Source organism: Balaenoptera musculus, chromosome 2, assembly GCF_009873245.2.
Source record: "Balaenoptera musculus isolate JJ_BM4_2016_0621 chromosome 2, mBalMus1.pri.v3, whole genome shotgun sequence".
NCBI lineage: Eukaryota > Metazoa > Chordata > Mammalia > Artiodactyla > Balaenopteridae > Balaenoptera > Balaenoptera musculus.
Genome location: NC_045786.1, coordinates 102280472 through 102295905, shown reverse-complemented (window position 1 = coordinate 102295905; position 15434 = coordinate 102280472). Strand labels below are relative to the sequence as shown.

The window sequence follows — 15434 nt, the reverse complement described above, 5'->3', positions numbered from 1 at the left end:
CCCCTCCCAGGAAATGACACTTGTCGCAACCTCCTCCACCGAGGAGAAGGTGCTTCTGATGCACCCAGTCTGGCAGGAGTCAGCATCCCTCGGACGGGGTGATCTCATCAAAGCCTTCCAACTTCAGCCCTGACAGACCCCGCCCCCGCCCCCTCCCCAGCCCGGGCCCAACCCTGCCTCCAGTCGGTTCCTGGTTCCTTGAAGGGGAAAGAGGGTGCGGCCTAGCCTCATTTCCCACCCCTACCTCGGAAACAGCCCCCAGAGGCTGGGCTTCCTCCCTCGAGGATGGAGCAACCTCCCTCCCCCTTCTTCCCCGAAGCCTGGCCCCACCCTCCCCCCTCATAAACCACTTACCCGCCCTCCCCAAGCTTTCCATTCGTGCGGCGGCTGTCAGTCCAGTCCCATCAGTCCCGACCTGTTCCACCCAGAGATGGCAGCACCTTCATCAGGTGAGGCCCCGGCCAGGTGGGGTGCGAGCCGGCCCGAGCCTGTCCCAGTGAGGCTGCTCCCCACACACCGAGACTCTGCACCTGGGAAGCCCGGCTCGGGGCACCTCTGCCCCCGCCCCGCCCCTCCGGGCAGCTCCGTGTGGGTGTTTGACCCGCGGTGGGGAATGTCAGGAGCCCAAGTCGTGAATGTCACTTGCCTGTGTAATGCAAGGAGGCTTGGGTGGGGGATTCCGCCTAAGAAATGGGTCCTTGAGGCAGGCAGCTCTGGACCTCCAGACTGAGGAGCTGGCAGGTGGAGGGAGCAGGCCCGGGATGGTCTGTGCTGCTGCACCTTGAGGGTGTGACAAGTGTCATTTCCTGGGAGGCGTCCGTGAGCAGCTTTCTGGATCGGGCACCTGGCTTGGTGGATGTCCGTGTGCGGGTGAGAGGGGAAAGACTTGTCTCTGTAATGTGGGAAGTTTCTCTAGGTGAGTCTGAAAGGAGTCTTTGGGGAAGGTCTCTGAGTGGGTCTGAGGGAATCTCAGGGTCGAGATCAGATCACCTCAGTCATCTGGCTGGGACTGAATCAGCTCTCTGGATGGAGGGTTTCTGGGTGAGCTGACTGGGGCGTCCTGTAGGGGTAAAGGAGGTCTGTGTGAGTGATCAGAGCCTCCCTGCGTTGTCCACACAGGCATGACGACGGGCAGTCCTCGTTCGGATGTGGGCCGCTGGGGCGCGAACACCTGGCAGCCCCCCGTGACACCTTCTCCAGAGGCGGAGCCAGAGCCAGACAGACATGCTGGCCAAGGGGGCAGCTCCTTCTGGACTCGCTTCTGTGGCTGTTGCTCGTGCCAGAATGCGATAGATGACGACCGGAGGCCTGAGTCCCGCAGAGACCTAGGCTCTAACCTCAGGGATCGAGGGCCCAGCTCTGGGGGTCGAAGACCCGACCCCCAGCCCAGCACTGCGACCACAGCTAGAGATGGCACCATCCAAGGTGAGGCCCACCTGTCCTCGTTATCTGAGAGCCAAAATGCTTTAATGGGCCTGAGACTCATTCTGGCGTCTCTGGGGGCCTGGGAGGCTAATGATGCAGGGCCGGACTCCCCACGGGGCTTCACTGAACCTGAGCTCTGGCCTTGCAGAGGGAATGCTGGTGGTGACTGGTGTGGATCTGCTGAGTTCACCCTCGGACCGGAATCGCCAAGAGCACCACACGAACGAGTTCGAGTACAATGAGCTGATTATCCGCCGTGGGCAGCCTTTCGACATGGTCATCTTCCTGTCTCGTCCCTATGAGTCGTCCGATCATGTCACCCTGGAGCTGTACATCGGTCAGTGGAGCGCGCAGTGGGAGGGGTGAAGGTCCTGGGCAGGGTGGAGTGGGGGTAGGGGGCTGCCTAGCAGGGCTCCCCGCCCTCGTATTAGGGTCAAAGGGGCATCTTTAGGCTCCTCACTCACCCCACTCCTCGCCCCTGCCAGATAAGGCAGGTGCAAGCATGTAAGTATGTCCCCAGGGGTACCTCAGGGAGGGTCTTGGTGTCCCTGTTTTCCTAAGCTCACCCTCTTCAAGCCTCCAGGGGTATCTGTCTCAAAATTCTTTTTCTTCAGGTGCTTGCTACAGCATCCCCTTCAGTGTTGCTGCCTCTGTGTGTCTTTCTTTCTGGGTCTGCCCTCCTTCCTCAGGGTGTGGCTCTATGCTCTGTCCCACTGTGTCTCTCGGTCTCTCTGTCCCCATGGCCCAGGGCAGGTGCCTCCCGCATTGCATTGCTTGGTGGCTACTGACTGCCTAGGCTGGTGCTTATGCTGCCGCAGGGGGCCGGCGACCCCTTGTACCCTTTGATTAGGGCCTAGCCTTGCCCACCCCAGCCTGTAATTTCCCAGGTACCCCCACCACCTCCAGCAAGGATGCCCTGGGCTCTGGAAGCTGCAGCCCCAGGGAGCAGGCAGGGTTGACCTTCAGGATATGAACTGCCCTTTCACACGGGGCAGGGGCAACTGGACCCAGACAGGGTGGCTCTGCTCCTCCAGCCCAGGTGCTGGAACAGTCAGGCAGGGAGAGCGTGACGGTGACCTGGTCTCTTCTAGTCACCTCTGAGTTAAGTGTCGAGGGAACAGGTTTGGGATGTTGGACTGGATCTCTGCCCTGACATGTGGGCAAACACTGGGTGGGGACAGAGCTGCTCTCAGATTGACCCAGGCGATGGTCCAACTCAGGGACACACTCACTGGCTCATACACTTTCTGGGTGGGGCTGGGAGAAGTCCAAGGCACCATCCCCCCCCCCCACTTCAGATAGGCTGCAGCAGCTAATCAATGCTTCCCCCACTCCAGGAAACAACCCTGAGGTGGGCAAGGGCACCCACGTGATCATCCCAGTGGGCCAGGGGGGCAGTGGAGGCTGGAACGCCCAGGTGACCAAGTCCAGCGGGAATAATCTGAACCTACGCGTCCACACCTGCCCCAATGCCATCATCGGCAAGTTTCAGTTCACGGTCCGCACACACTCAGAAGCTGGCGAGTTCCAGTTGCCCTTTGACCCCTGCAATGAGATCTACATCCTCTTCAATCCCTGGTGCCCAGGTGAGCCTGCTGGAGTCAGAAGCAAGGCATGGACAGGAGGGGAGGGCAGGTCAGGGCTTCCTTTCCTAGGATCTGGCTACGTGCCTGGGTACCTAGCCCTAGGAGAAGCCAGCCTCCCATTGTCCAGGTGAGGGGACCTAGATCCAGGACCTAGAGAGGTGACCAGCCCAAGGTCACACAGCCTCACCTCTCCTGGGGAAGGGCCCGGGTTACAGCCACCCACCTCTCATTATCTCTGTCATGCTCACTGCATCCGTCCTGGGAGCAGTGCTGTCAGGCTAGAGGCGTTCCTGCTCTTCCTCTGCGGTCATGAGTCCTGCAGTATCAGCCCAGGGGCAGGTGGGACTCAGGGAGAGGGCTGGAGGGGACCAGGCATATGTGCTTTGGGAACACAGAGGACATCGTGTACGTGGACCGTGAGGACTGGCGGCAGGAGTACGTGCTTAACGAGTCTGGGAGAATTTACTATGGGACCGAAGCACAGGTTGGCGAGCGGACCTGGAACTATGGCCAGGTACGGCTGGCTGGGGCCTCGTGCACTCAGGGGCACTAGAGGCAGGTGGGGCGGGGTAGGGGAGCAGGTGCTGGCCTAGGGGTCACCTCTGCCCTTCCTCCCTCCAGTTTGACCACGGGGTGCTGGACGCCTGCCTGTACATCCTGGACCGGCGGGGCATGCCACATGGAGGCCGCAGGGACCCCATCAGTGTCTGCCGGGTCGTCTCTGCCATGGTGAGCACACTCGCGTCTCTGAGCCCTACTGTGTGTCTGCCTGCTGCCTCCCCTGCTCCACCCCACACTCTTACCCTTCCTGATTCTGTCCCTGCTCTTGCAAAGGGTACTGTGGGAAGTGGTCTCACTCCTCTTCCCTCCCTCGCCTGCCCCCCCAACCCTCCCCTTCCTGGCTCCCATTCCAGCTCTTGTGTAATGTAGGGCCAAACCCCAAACTTGGCACACCCAGCCTTCACATTCCTGTGTCAGACCAGGATGGGGGTGGAGTGGGCAGAGAGCTCTGGGAGTGCTGAGAGGGGCTCAGGCTGCTACTGGACCCTGAAGCCTTTAGGGGTGAGGGATGGTTGCAGGGTCAGAGGCTGGGCCGGGGGCCACACGGCAGGCCCTGAGCCTCTCCCCCAACTCTGCCTCATCCCATCCTGTCCTGGGCAGGTGAATTCCTTGGATGACAGTGGCATCCTGATTGGGAACTGGTCTGGAAATTATTCCTGCGGCACGAATCCATCAGCGTGGGTGGGCAGCGTGGAGATTCTACTCAGCTACCTACGCAACGGCCGCCCTGTCCCTTACGGCCAGTGCTGGGTTTTCGCCGGTGTGACCACTACAGGTAGTAGAGGGACGGGACAGGAGTGGCCTGGGCCCTACACGAAGGAGGGAGGGAAGCCAGGCTCCGCCTTCACAATCCCAGCCCAGCTGTGGCTGCGGTGTAGGAGCAGGCGGGGTGGCTGGTAGGCTGGCCTTAATTATCATTAATTAGTGTTAACAACTGAGAGGGGCCTAGAGGAGAGGAGGGAGAAGGGACAGTTAGGGACAAGGCGAGGCCGGTGGCCTGGATTCCCCTAACCCCCAACACTCCCTGGCTCAGTGCCCTCCAGACCCTAGCAACCCCTGACCCAGTTGCCCTTGTCCCCTTGCTACTCCTGACCTCGTGCCTCACCTGCCCCCCCCACCCCTGCCCTGGCCGCGGGCCCTGAACCCCAACCCTGGTTTCCGCACAGTGCTGCGCTGCCTGGGCCTGGCCACCCGTACCATCACCAACTTCAATTCCGCGCATGACACAGACACGTCCCTCACCATGGACATCTACTTTGACGAGAACATGAAGCCACTCGAGCACCTGAACCATGATTCCATCTGGTGAGGCTGGGGCTGGCCTGCCCTTCCCTGCTGAGGACTGGTGACCCGAGGCCTGGGCGCCGGGGTATGCTGGGGAGGCCCTGGGGGGTGGGCAGCTCACTGAGCCCTCCGGCCGTGTCCATCCAGGAACTTCCACGTGTGGAACGACTGTTGGATGAAGAGGCCGGATCTGCCCTCAGGCTTCGATGGATGGCAGGTTGTGGACTCCACACCCCAAGAGACCAGCAGTGGTGAGGCAGGGCCCTGGCTAGCTCCTGAACCCCACTTGGGGCCCCTCCCTCTCTCCCCAGCCAGGGTACCAAACTACAGCGTCCCGGACGGGGCCTTCGAGCCGGGTTCTGTAACCCCGCAGTTCTTCAGACTCATCAGGGCAAATCACCATGTGGCCCTTCATTTGTTTTTACCTTTCTGCGTAACTATTTGCCTAAATTTTATTTATTTGTAATGATTATTACACTCAGATGGCTCAAAAGTCCAAGGATTCGAGAGAATTCCGTGAGAGGTTTCCCTCCCCTGACAAATCCACTATTCCCGCTTGCTTTTTTATTTACATATCCTGGAGGTAATTAATTGAAGGACCCTTTTAGTTATATATATTCTTTTAAAGTTTAAAAAGCCATTATTTTAAGTAAAACATGCTTGGAAGGAAAAAAAAAAGGATAGAATTGTATAGCATAAAGTATACAATTCCCTATCCTCTCTCAGGTGGTTTGTTTTCGTTTTGTTTCAAGGAAATTTCTATATCCTACTCCAGACCTGATACGTTGGACCTTCAGGGAATAGACTCTAGGAATCTGTATTTTTATTTATTTATTTATTTACTTATTTACTTATGGCTGTGTTGGGTCTTCGTTTCTGTGCGAGGGCTTTCTCTAGTTGCGGCAAGTGGGGGCCACTCTTCATCGCGGTGCGCGGGCCTCTCACTATCGCGGCCTCTCTTGTTGGGAGCACAGGCTCCAGACGCACAGGCTCAGTAGTTGTGGCTCACGGGCCTAGTTGCTCCGCGGCATGTGGGATCTTCCCAGACCAGGGCTCGAACCCGTGTCCCCTGCATTGACAGGCAGACTCTCAACCACTGCGCCACCAGGGAAGCCTGGAATCTGTGTTTTTGAAAGTTCTCCTGGTGATGTTGCAGATCAGCTGGGTTTGGGAGTTCCTCTAGGGCACAGAGTGTTAGGTCAGCAGCAGAGCAGACCCAGCCCCCGACTTCCTCTCTTTCGACACATATTCTCGCTTTTACCAAGTTCCTCTCGTATCTGTTCCACTGCTCCACTGAGTTATACGTACAGTATGAAAAAATCAGGGTTCAGATAGGTTCAAAGGAGAAAACAGCTTCTGTAACCCAGTCCAGCCTAAGAAGTAATCACTGACGACATAACCTACTAGTCTCTTTTCCACAACGCACGTTTCTGCAAAAATTAGACCTCCCGTGCTGTTCTCAGACAGGGCCCGCACACCCTTCCCACTTTAATACTCTGGCCCCAGGCAGCCCCACCTGCCCTTCCGGTTGCCTCTCCCCCCAACCCCTGCCACCTCTCCCTTCCTCACCCTGGGTCAGATAGCCTTCCCCTAGCCTACATTCCTCCTCTGGTCTCTGGCCAGACCCCTCCCCCTCAGTCATCTCTGTGAACGGTGCCCCCTGAGTTGTGCAACCCCAGTGATGCCTGCGACGCTGGAACAGCCTGCAGGACACCGGGAGATCTGAGTTCTGGTCCCCACTCTGGGAAGTGGTGGGCTGGGCGGCAGCCAGGGGCTCTGAGGCCAGCCAGACCTGGGCTTGATTCTAGCTTGATCACTTCTTAGATACGTCATCTTGGGCAAGTTCCTTTCACCTTCGGGCTTTGGTGTTCTTGTTTGTAATGTGTGGATGATATATGCCATACAGGGTGGTTGGGAGGATCTAATGAGAAGTCATAGTAGACTAGCAGCATGGCTGGAGCTTAGTAGCTACTCAGTTAAGTATTAACTCCTTCCTTCTCTCTGTATCCAACTGTCTTGGGAGATCCTGGCATCTACTTTGCCTCACTGAGCCTGTCTCCCCATGTGTAAAAGGAGACCATCATGCGAGATGTTTTCTAAGATTCTCTCCTGTTGGATGGCCCTCACTTCCTGTTCTGTGTCCTCTCCTGCCAAGCCTCCTCCCTATCAACCCATCTCTTCCAGAAAACCCTCCCGAGCACACTGAGGACAGACTCTGTTTCCCACCAGCTCCCCTCTCACCTCCCCACAGAGAGGACACAGTAGGCTGCAGAGCTGAAGAGTTGTTCTGGATCTTTCTGGAATGGTGACTGTGATGTCATGGCTCTCCCAGCCGGCAAGCAGAGCCACGGTGGGCTCTGGGTTTGTCTTGATGTAGGATGGCTCTTGACCTCAGGGGGTTACAGACAGCTGACATGAAGCTTCAGCCGGTAGAGGAAGTATGCCAGCAATTTGGTTAGCAAGGCAGGCCTGTCTCCACGGCTGTCCGTGTCCCCCTATGCCCCACCAATGACTGAGGCCAAATAGAATGTGTGTGCTCCTTTGTTTAACCTCCCTGAGTTGGACCGGTGGGAGCTGACCCAAGGCAGTGGGCGCTGGGCCTGGATGGGTGGGCCCAGGGTCTGGGGGGGGGGTCCCCCTCGGCCTCCTTGGATCTCTCACCCCTATGCTACCCTCACTCTCCTAGGCATCTTCTGCTGTGGCCCCTGCTCTGTGCAGTCCATCAAGAACGGCCTGGTCTACATGAAGTATGACACGCCCTTCATTTTTGCTGAGGTGAGGCCTGTGTGCCCGGTGCCTTTGTGGGCAGCCTGGGGAGACCAGGGCACTGGCGTTGGCCCTGGGTTCTCTGGTCCTGACCTCACCACCGACCGACTAGCTGTGTGACCTTGAGCAAGTTACTCATTCTATGAGTCTTAGTGTCCCCAACTGTTAAAAGGGGGATAATAATGGCTGCCATGCTTCCTGTGCTCAGGATCAAAAGAAATAATGGGTATGAAGCTGCTCTGTAAGTCACAGAGTCAGCGAACGAGCGTAAGGAATTACTGTTATTAATGTTGAATACACTGTAAGGAGCCTCCCAGACCAGTTTCTTCCCCCATCTCTGGCCTTGTCTGGCTCAGCTTGGAAAGTCTCCCGGTTTGGCTCTTCCAGGAAGCTCCCAGCCTTTGGATCTAGCCCTCCATGCAGCTCCTAGGATCCAGGGAAGGCAGCTGGGGGTCAGGCCCACCCTCAGACCTTCTGGCTCACTCACTCCCGGCTCACCCCCCACACACGCCCCATCCAGGTGAACAGTGACAAGATCTACTGGCAGCGGCAAGGTGACGGCAGCTTCAAGGTCGTGTACGTGGAGGAGAAAGCCATTGGCTCGCTCGTCGTCACGAAGGCCGTTGGCTCCAACATGCGGGAAGAGGTCTCCCACATCTATAAGCACCCGGAAGGTACCAGCCCCCCAACCTGGCCAGCTCCGTCCACGCCAAGGGTTCCCACCAAGCACTCGCCAACGCCAGCGGCAGTGGTAAGCTCACCGTTGACCCTCAACCCCCAGGCTCAGAAGAAGAGCGGAAGGCAGTGGAGACCGCAGCCGCCCACGGCAGCAAACCCAACGTGTACGCCATCCGGGACTCGGCTGAGGATGTGGCCCTGCAGGTGGAGGCGCAGGACGCAGTGACGGGGCAGGACCTGACCGTCTGTGTGGTGCTGACCAACTGCAGCAGCAGCCCCCGGACTGTGAAGCTGCACCTCTACCTCTCTGTTACCTTCTATACCGGCGTCTCTGGGTCTGTCTTCAAGGAATGCAAGAAGGAAGTGGTGCTGGCGCCAGGGGCCTGTAAGTGCTCCTTCCCCAGCCCTGCCCCCTCCCCCCCCCCCCCGCCCCACGGCTGGGCACCCCGGGGCTGGGGACATGGAGACCCCAGGATGCCGAGTCAGGGGAAGCTGGCCTCAGTGACACCATGCCTCCTCCCCACAGCGGAGCGCACGGCCATGCCCGTGGCCTACAAGGAGTACCGGGTCCACCTCGTGGACCAGGGGACCATGCTGCTCAACGTCTCGGGCCACGTCAAGGAGAACACGCAGGTGCTGGCCAAGCAGCACACCTTCCGTCTGCGCACCCCGGACCTCTCCCTCACGGTAGAGCAGCTGGCTGGGGCAGGGGGAAATCGGAGGGCGAGGGGAGGGGGCACTGGGCCAGGAGCTGTGGCAGGAGGAGGTCAGGGACCAGCTCTGGGCTCTTGGGCTTCGGTTTCCTCCTCTGGAAAATCAGATCTCATTTCCCTGATTCTGTGGTGGCTGCAGCTGGAGAGTGGGTTGGAGTTTCCTGTCTGGCTTTGGGAGAGCCCTCTCTTGGGGGCAGAAACGTGGGTTGAGGGAGGTCTTGATTCTAAGGAGCTCTCCCTCTCTGGGGGAGCGTCTGGTCCTGTGAGTTTGGCCAGGGTCTCTGATGGGGGCCTCTTTTTCTCTCAGTTACTGCGAGCAGCCGTGGTTGGCCAGGAGTGCGAGGTCCAGATTGTCTTCCAGAACCCCCTGCCTGTCACCCTCACCAATGTTGTCTTCCGGCTCGAGGGTTCCGGGCTGCAGAGACCCAAGACCCTCAATGCTGGGTGAGTCCGGCCCCTCCTCCTTCCCCTGCCGCTGCCCTTGCCTGCCTCCTGGCGGCGTGGGTCCCAGCTTTGCTTCCTCTCTCGGTCAGGACGGTAAGGTCTGTCGCTTGGGGCCAGCCAGTAGCACCTCCTGACTCAGTTCAGCCCACGCAGCACTTAAAAGGCCTGCTGTGGGCAGTGCTCCGTGGTGTCCCCACCCTGCCTCACCGGCTCGTTAGGGAGCTGAAAAACTCACATAGGAATCACTAGCAACTCGTCACTACTGTCGCCCAGCACTCAGGAGTTGAGCAGGCACTTTCAGGAATATAAGTTCATCTGGAGACCACAAAAACCCCTTAAAGTACATTAGAGATCATCACCTGGGCCGTGTGCCCCAGGGCAAGTGACTGATCTCCTCTGCGCCTCAGTTTTCTCACCTGTAAAGTAGGGATAACGATAAGCCTGGCTCTGAGGATCAGAGGCGACGCTGCCCGTAAAGCACTCAGCATGGTGCTCGGCACGACATTAGTGCTCTGTTGGTAGCTGTCCCCGCTTTACAGACGGGGCAGCTGGTGGCCGCATCTCACAGGGCCTCACAGCTCCTAAGGGGCAGGCTCGGCCCCTCTCGCTTTGGTGAGAGCACAGGCTCTCAAGCTTGTTGCAGGCGTGGTGGCATGAGGGCCGAGCAGCAGTTCCGAAGGCGAGAGCCCTGTGCGTCGGGGCCCTCACCCAGCCTGCCGGGGCCCAATCCCGAGCCACGTGAGGCTCTGGGCCAGGCCGGTGCCCACAGTCGTGTTCCTGGGCCTGTGCTGCCATCTCTGACGCAGACCCACGCACGCAGGAACAGCACAGAGGGAAAGCAGAGAAGGCCAGAGGCTGACCTTTAAGCTCAGCCTTCTGGGGACAGGGGCAGGAATTTTCCTCATTCGACAGAGAGCGCCCAAGGGAAAGGGACAGCATGCGCTCGGGGGGGGGCTGGGTGAGGAAGCAGAGGGTCCCTGCCCGCCCTGCCCGTCCCTCTCCCCACACACAGCAGGCTCTGCCCGGTGGTGGCTGCCACTTTCGCCAACAGGCCAAAGCTGAAAAGGTTGCTGTTCTGATCTCTGCCCCAGCCCGGCCCCCTGGATGATGGGACACATCACAAACGAGTGCTCTCCTTCTGTCGCCCTAAAAGGGTCTCTGGCAGCTTAGAGAGTGGAGCTTGGAACTCCCAGACAGCTCACCTGCTGGTGTCTCTCACCTGCAGCTGACAGAGGGAGGTTCGCCTGTTCTGAGGGATCCCCCAGAGCGGGGCTTCCCTCAGCAGCCCCACCAGATCTTTGATTCTTGCCCCTGCCTGGGAATAAGGGAAGGACCGCTGCACTGAGTGATGGAGACCCAGGTCCTCTCTTCAGCTGTGGGGCTTGTGTGAGTCTCCCCCCACTTAAAGGTCCCAGTCTTCCCACCAGTATGTGAGAGGGTTAGATGGTAGTTTCTCAAGGCAGGTCCTCCTTGGACATCCTGTGGCTCCTCAGCTGCTGTGAGCCCAGGCCAGGGCCACCAGGACAGCTGAGAGCCCTGAGCTCCTGGCTCGGATATATTAGATTCCAAAATGGGCATCACTTCACTCTCATCTGCGCATCCAAGGCTGTGGTATGGAGCCCCATTATGGCATAAGTTGTGCCACCCGGCCTGCTGAGCGGCCCCTTAATAAACATTCCAGAACTTACTCCTTCAGATGGCTATTGTCACCACCAAAGCAGTCACCAGGGGAAGCTGGAAGTCTGCTCCAAATCCTTCTCAGGAATTTCCCCCAGAGCCTGAATCATATTCTCTAGAATGTCCTTAGGGTGGTCTTCTAAGGGAGTGGATTTGACTTTGGGGAAACAGCCTCAAGTCATTTAGAATTAAGATTAATTAATAAGGTAAGTGAACAAGGTGGGTCATAACGCCCTTTTCAATCAGAACTGAAGCTTGGCTGTAAAGGAAGGGCAGTGACTTGTCTGGGTGTGCGTGCGTGCCCAAGTGGGTGTGTGTGATGTGTGTGTGGTTTTAAATGGCTGTGAAGGAAAATCTGAGAGGAGTTTTTTCAAATGTTCAACAGGGTTGAACCAGTACATAATTGAAGGACAATGCTAATTTGGATGTCTAAGTTCTGATGTCCTGCCAGGGAGTTGGTTTTATTACCTGCACTCATTTATGGGCACATTCCAACTTTAGCAGCTGACGTGCTCAGCTTAAACTCGCAAACTGGGGTGCAGCCAAGGTCTCGCCTGACTCTTAAGACCAGGGTAGGAAGAGATCTTGACATCCCTAGCTGGAATCTGGAGAGCAATTTCTCTTGGAAATAATGTTACAAATAAAGGCTAGGCTCTGAAATAGTACAGTTCAATTATAGTATGGGTTAAATAGACTTTTAAAGGCTGATCTGAACCTAAACAACCTTTAACCTGCATCGATGGAAAAGTGAGCACAAATTAAAAGCGCAGATTCGTAACCAGGCAGAGTATAGCCTACCTGCTAAGTTATAGACTTAATTTCTTTCTTTCTTTTTCTTTTTAATAAATTTGTTTATTTATATATTTATTTTTGGCTGCGTTGGGTCTTCGTTGCTGCATGCGGGCTTTCTCTAGTTGCGGCGAGCGGGGGCCACTCTTCGTTGCGGTGCGTGGGCTTCTCTTTGCGGTGGCTTCTCTTGTTGCAGAGCACAGGCTCTAGGCGCACGGGCCTCAGTAGTTGTGGCACACAGACTCAGTAGTTGTGGTTCGCAGGCTCTAGAGCGCAGGCTCAGTAGTTGTGGTGCACGGGCTTAGTTGCTCGGCGGCCTGTGGGATCTTCCCAGACCAGGGCTCGAACCCATGTCCCCTGCATTGGCAGGCGGATTCTTAACCACTGCGCCACCAGGGAAGTCTCTAGACTTATTTTCAAGTTGTATATTATGATAGGAAGTCTGGAAATTAAGTCTATAACCTAACAGGTAGGCTATAGATATCTATCTCCCTGTCTCCCCTGCTTCCCACCTTCATAGAGCTTGGAGGCACCTTCAAGACCATCTGATCCCACCCCCTCATTTTACATTCGCTTCCATTTTACACCAGAAAGTGAGGATGACTGGTACCTTGTTCTAAACCACACAGTTAACAATGGTAGAAGAAGGAGTACAGAGTGGTCCAGGAACGCCCCTTGGAAGCAGGCTCCAAGCTGTTTTGCCCCAAGGAGAGCTCATCCTCAATGTTGGGGTGTTGGCTCATTCCCTTGGAGGACTGTGGTGTTTGCACAGAGTCTGGCTCCAGAGACGGTCCTCAAGGCAGGCTCAGGTTGAGCAGGGGCCAGAGGTAAAGGTTTAAGGCAGAGGCAGGAAAGGACAGATGCTAACAGGCGTGAGAAGGTGCGATATAAATGCAGTCGCAGTCAGTGCATAAGCACACGTGCAGATTGCTGGGGGAGCTCAGAGAAGGGTGAGATTCATTTTCCTGAGGGCAGGAGGTGCTCCAGGGAGCCCTCACTGAGGAGGAGGTGTGAGCTGGGTCTGGAGGCAGCCTGGGGGCAAAGCATAAGACAGAGGTGAGTTCAGGGAAGGGGAGGAGCTCAGTGGGGCTGGTGGGCAGGAGGAATGGGGGGATGATGAGGTGGCACAGGCAGGCAGGGTGACTCAGAGTGAGCCTGTGTGTCAGGTTAGGGAGCTACAGTTTCATCTATCTCATAAGCACCGAGGAAGCCAAGCCAGTGAAGGGCTCAGTTCACCTCTGAATGCTTGGAGAATAGAATGGAAAATGAGATGGGAGGCAAGAAGGCCAGTTAGAAGGCTGGTGAAATTGTGATTCCCAGAGGGGTGGTCTGGGACCAGAGGTCCATGGGAAGGAAGAAAATAAAGACACTGTAGTGTGTGTGTGCATACCAGCATGTGTGTTTCTCTCTCTCTCACTCACACACACGAATGTGTGTCAATTTAATTTAAAGATGCCAATTGTCTGTTCTTTTTTTTTTTTTTTAAATAACATCCTGAAATATGATCGTAGCAGAGGATGATTAATTTTCTTCCACCTTCTTCCTTGGCAAACCTGAAAGTATTTGGCAATACTGTGTTGAGCCCCAAAGTCTCCCTTTGAAGTTTCCTTGTTCTTGGAAACCCTGCGGGGATTGGGGCTGACCTGGTTGGGGCAGGAGCATTGGCCATGGAGAGGAGGGGAGGCAGTGCCTCGGTCTTTGTCCAGATGTTTGTGAGAGCAGGGAGGGAGGAGTCCTGGATGCTGAGGAGATTTCCAGCTCCAGCAGCTGGGTGGGCGGCCACTGATCTAGCCTTGCAGAGGTGGCCTTGGGGTTCAGGCTTTGTTCCAGTCAGTAGGTTAGGTCTTGGGTGTGGAGATTCCAGCTGAGCCCAGAAATGCCTGAAGGGCTCCACCTGCTGCTCTTCCTTCCTGCCTGCCCCATCAGCCCTTACTCCCCACTCCACCCTCGGTCACCCCAGGTCTATGATCCTGTCTCTTCCCACAGGGACATTGGGGGCAACAAGAGAGTGACACTGCGCCAGACGTTCGTGCCTGTGAGATCAGGATCCCGCCAGCTCATCGCCAGCTTGGACAGCCCACAGCTCTCCCAGGTGCATGGGGTCATCCAGGTGGATGTGGCCCCGGCTGCTGGTGGCAGGGACTCCTCAGATACTAGAGGCAACGGTTGCTCAGGGGAGACCATCCCTATGGCATCTTGAGGTGGGGCTTAGCCCTGGGCCAGGAGCAGTGGGAGTGGAGTCAGATGAGCAAGGGCACTGCCTCAAGATAGGGGCCCGCTGCAGAGCGGTTCCCCAGGGCCTCAGGTGGGGAGACCGGGGCATCTGGGGAAGAACCGATCTCATTTGCACAGATGCTAATAAACTGTTTTTTAATGAAGCTGCCGTTCTGTCCATCTGTCAGTCTATGCCGAGCCAAGGAGCCCCATGGCCTATCCTGGGGATGCCCTTGGCATTTCTGACGCCCCTAGGTCTGAGAAGCATGGCTGGCAGGTCAGCAGTGGTACCACTCAGCAGCTCTTGAGATGGGGCCGCTTGGCGTCAGGACAGCCTCCAGCGCTTACCTGCCCAGTCTTCACCCGCTGACCAAAGCCCTCGGAAGCTCCCTGGGCTCAGTGGCACTGCCCCTTCCACAGCACCCCCTGTGGGAAAGAAGAACCTAAAGTCCCTTCTGTAGGCACATGTTTGAGGTAGAAATAGGCTGGAGTTCTCTCTGAGCAGCAGAAGCCACTTTCCAATATTTATCTTCAAATATCCTTGTCTAAGAATTTTTACAAAAGTAATACGTGTTCAGGGTTGAGCATTAAGAAGATACAGAAAATTATAAAGCAGAAAATAACAATAATCCTCAAGCCCCGCCATGTACAGAAAGTAACTGTTAACATTGTGTTTCATATGCTGCTTCCCCGCCCCGGCCAAATGACCTGTGGTGAGCATTTTCCTACAGCATTAAATAGTCTTTGAAAGCATCGTGTTTAGAGACTGGATGGTAGGCTAGGCTTCCAGGCCGCCCTCCTGGTCCTCCTGGATCTCTGGCTGTCCTCAGTTTCCTAGCTGGTGCCTACGCCTCGGCTCAGACTCCAGTGTTGGGGTGACTCAGGCCTCCGCCCCAGGCTCTCTCTCATCCAGCTCCACTCTGTCAAGGTGAGCTCTGCCAGACTCGAGGTTTTAAGGACCGCTGGCTCCCAAAATTGTATATTTTCCTTGAACTCCAAATTTGTATATTTACTGCCTTCTCAATATCTCTACAATGTGGATGTCCAATGTGGATGTCTCAAAGACACCCCAAGTATAACACATCCAAGGTCAAACTCCTGACCTCCCTCCAGCATATATCCTCCTACATCTTCCCCTACATCAGTAAATGGCACCTCCATCTTTCCAGTTTCTTGGGCCCAAACTCTTGGAGTCACCCTTGACTCCTTTCTTTCTCTCACATCCCACATTCAATCTGTCAGCAAATCTTGCTGGTTCTACCTCCCATTCATAGGTGTCTAGAATCTGACCACTCCT

The 15434-nt window shown here is 56.4% G+C and overlaps 1 protein-coding gene across 1 annotated transcript; it reads left to right on the top strand.

The window, feature by feature from the left end:
- The first annotated feature begins 295 nt into the window (after positions 1–295).
- Positions 296–14301, top strand: TGM1 (transglutaminase 1). Its single transcript, XM_036843746.1, has 15 exons — positions 296–449; positions 1120–1425; positions 1574–1762; positions 2763–3011; positions 3407–3525; positions 3633–3740; positions 4173–4347; positions 4739–4877; positions 5004–5107; positions 7543–7631; positions 8143–8296; positions 8404–8685; positions 8827–8987; positions 9321–9457; positions 13910–14301. The coding sequence occupies exons 1-15, from the start codon at positions 431–433 to the stop codon at positions 14121–14123; spliced, it is 2445 nt and encodes an 814-aa protein (XP_036699641.1). The 5' UTR covers positions 296–430; the 3' UTR covers positions 14124–14301.
- The last annotated feature ends 1133 nt before the right edge of the window (positions 14302–15434 follow it).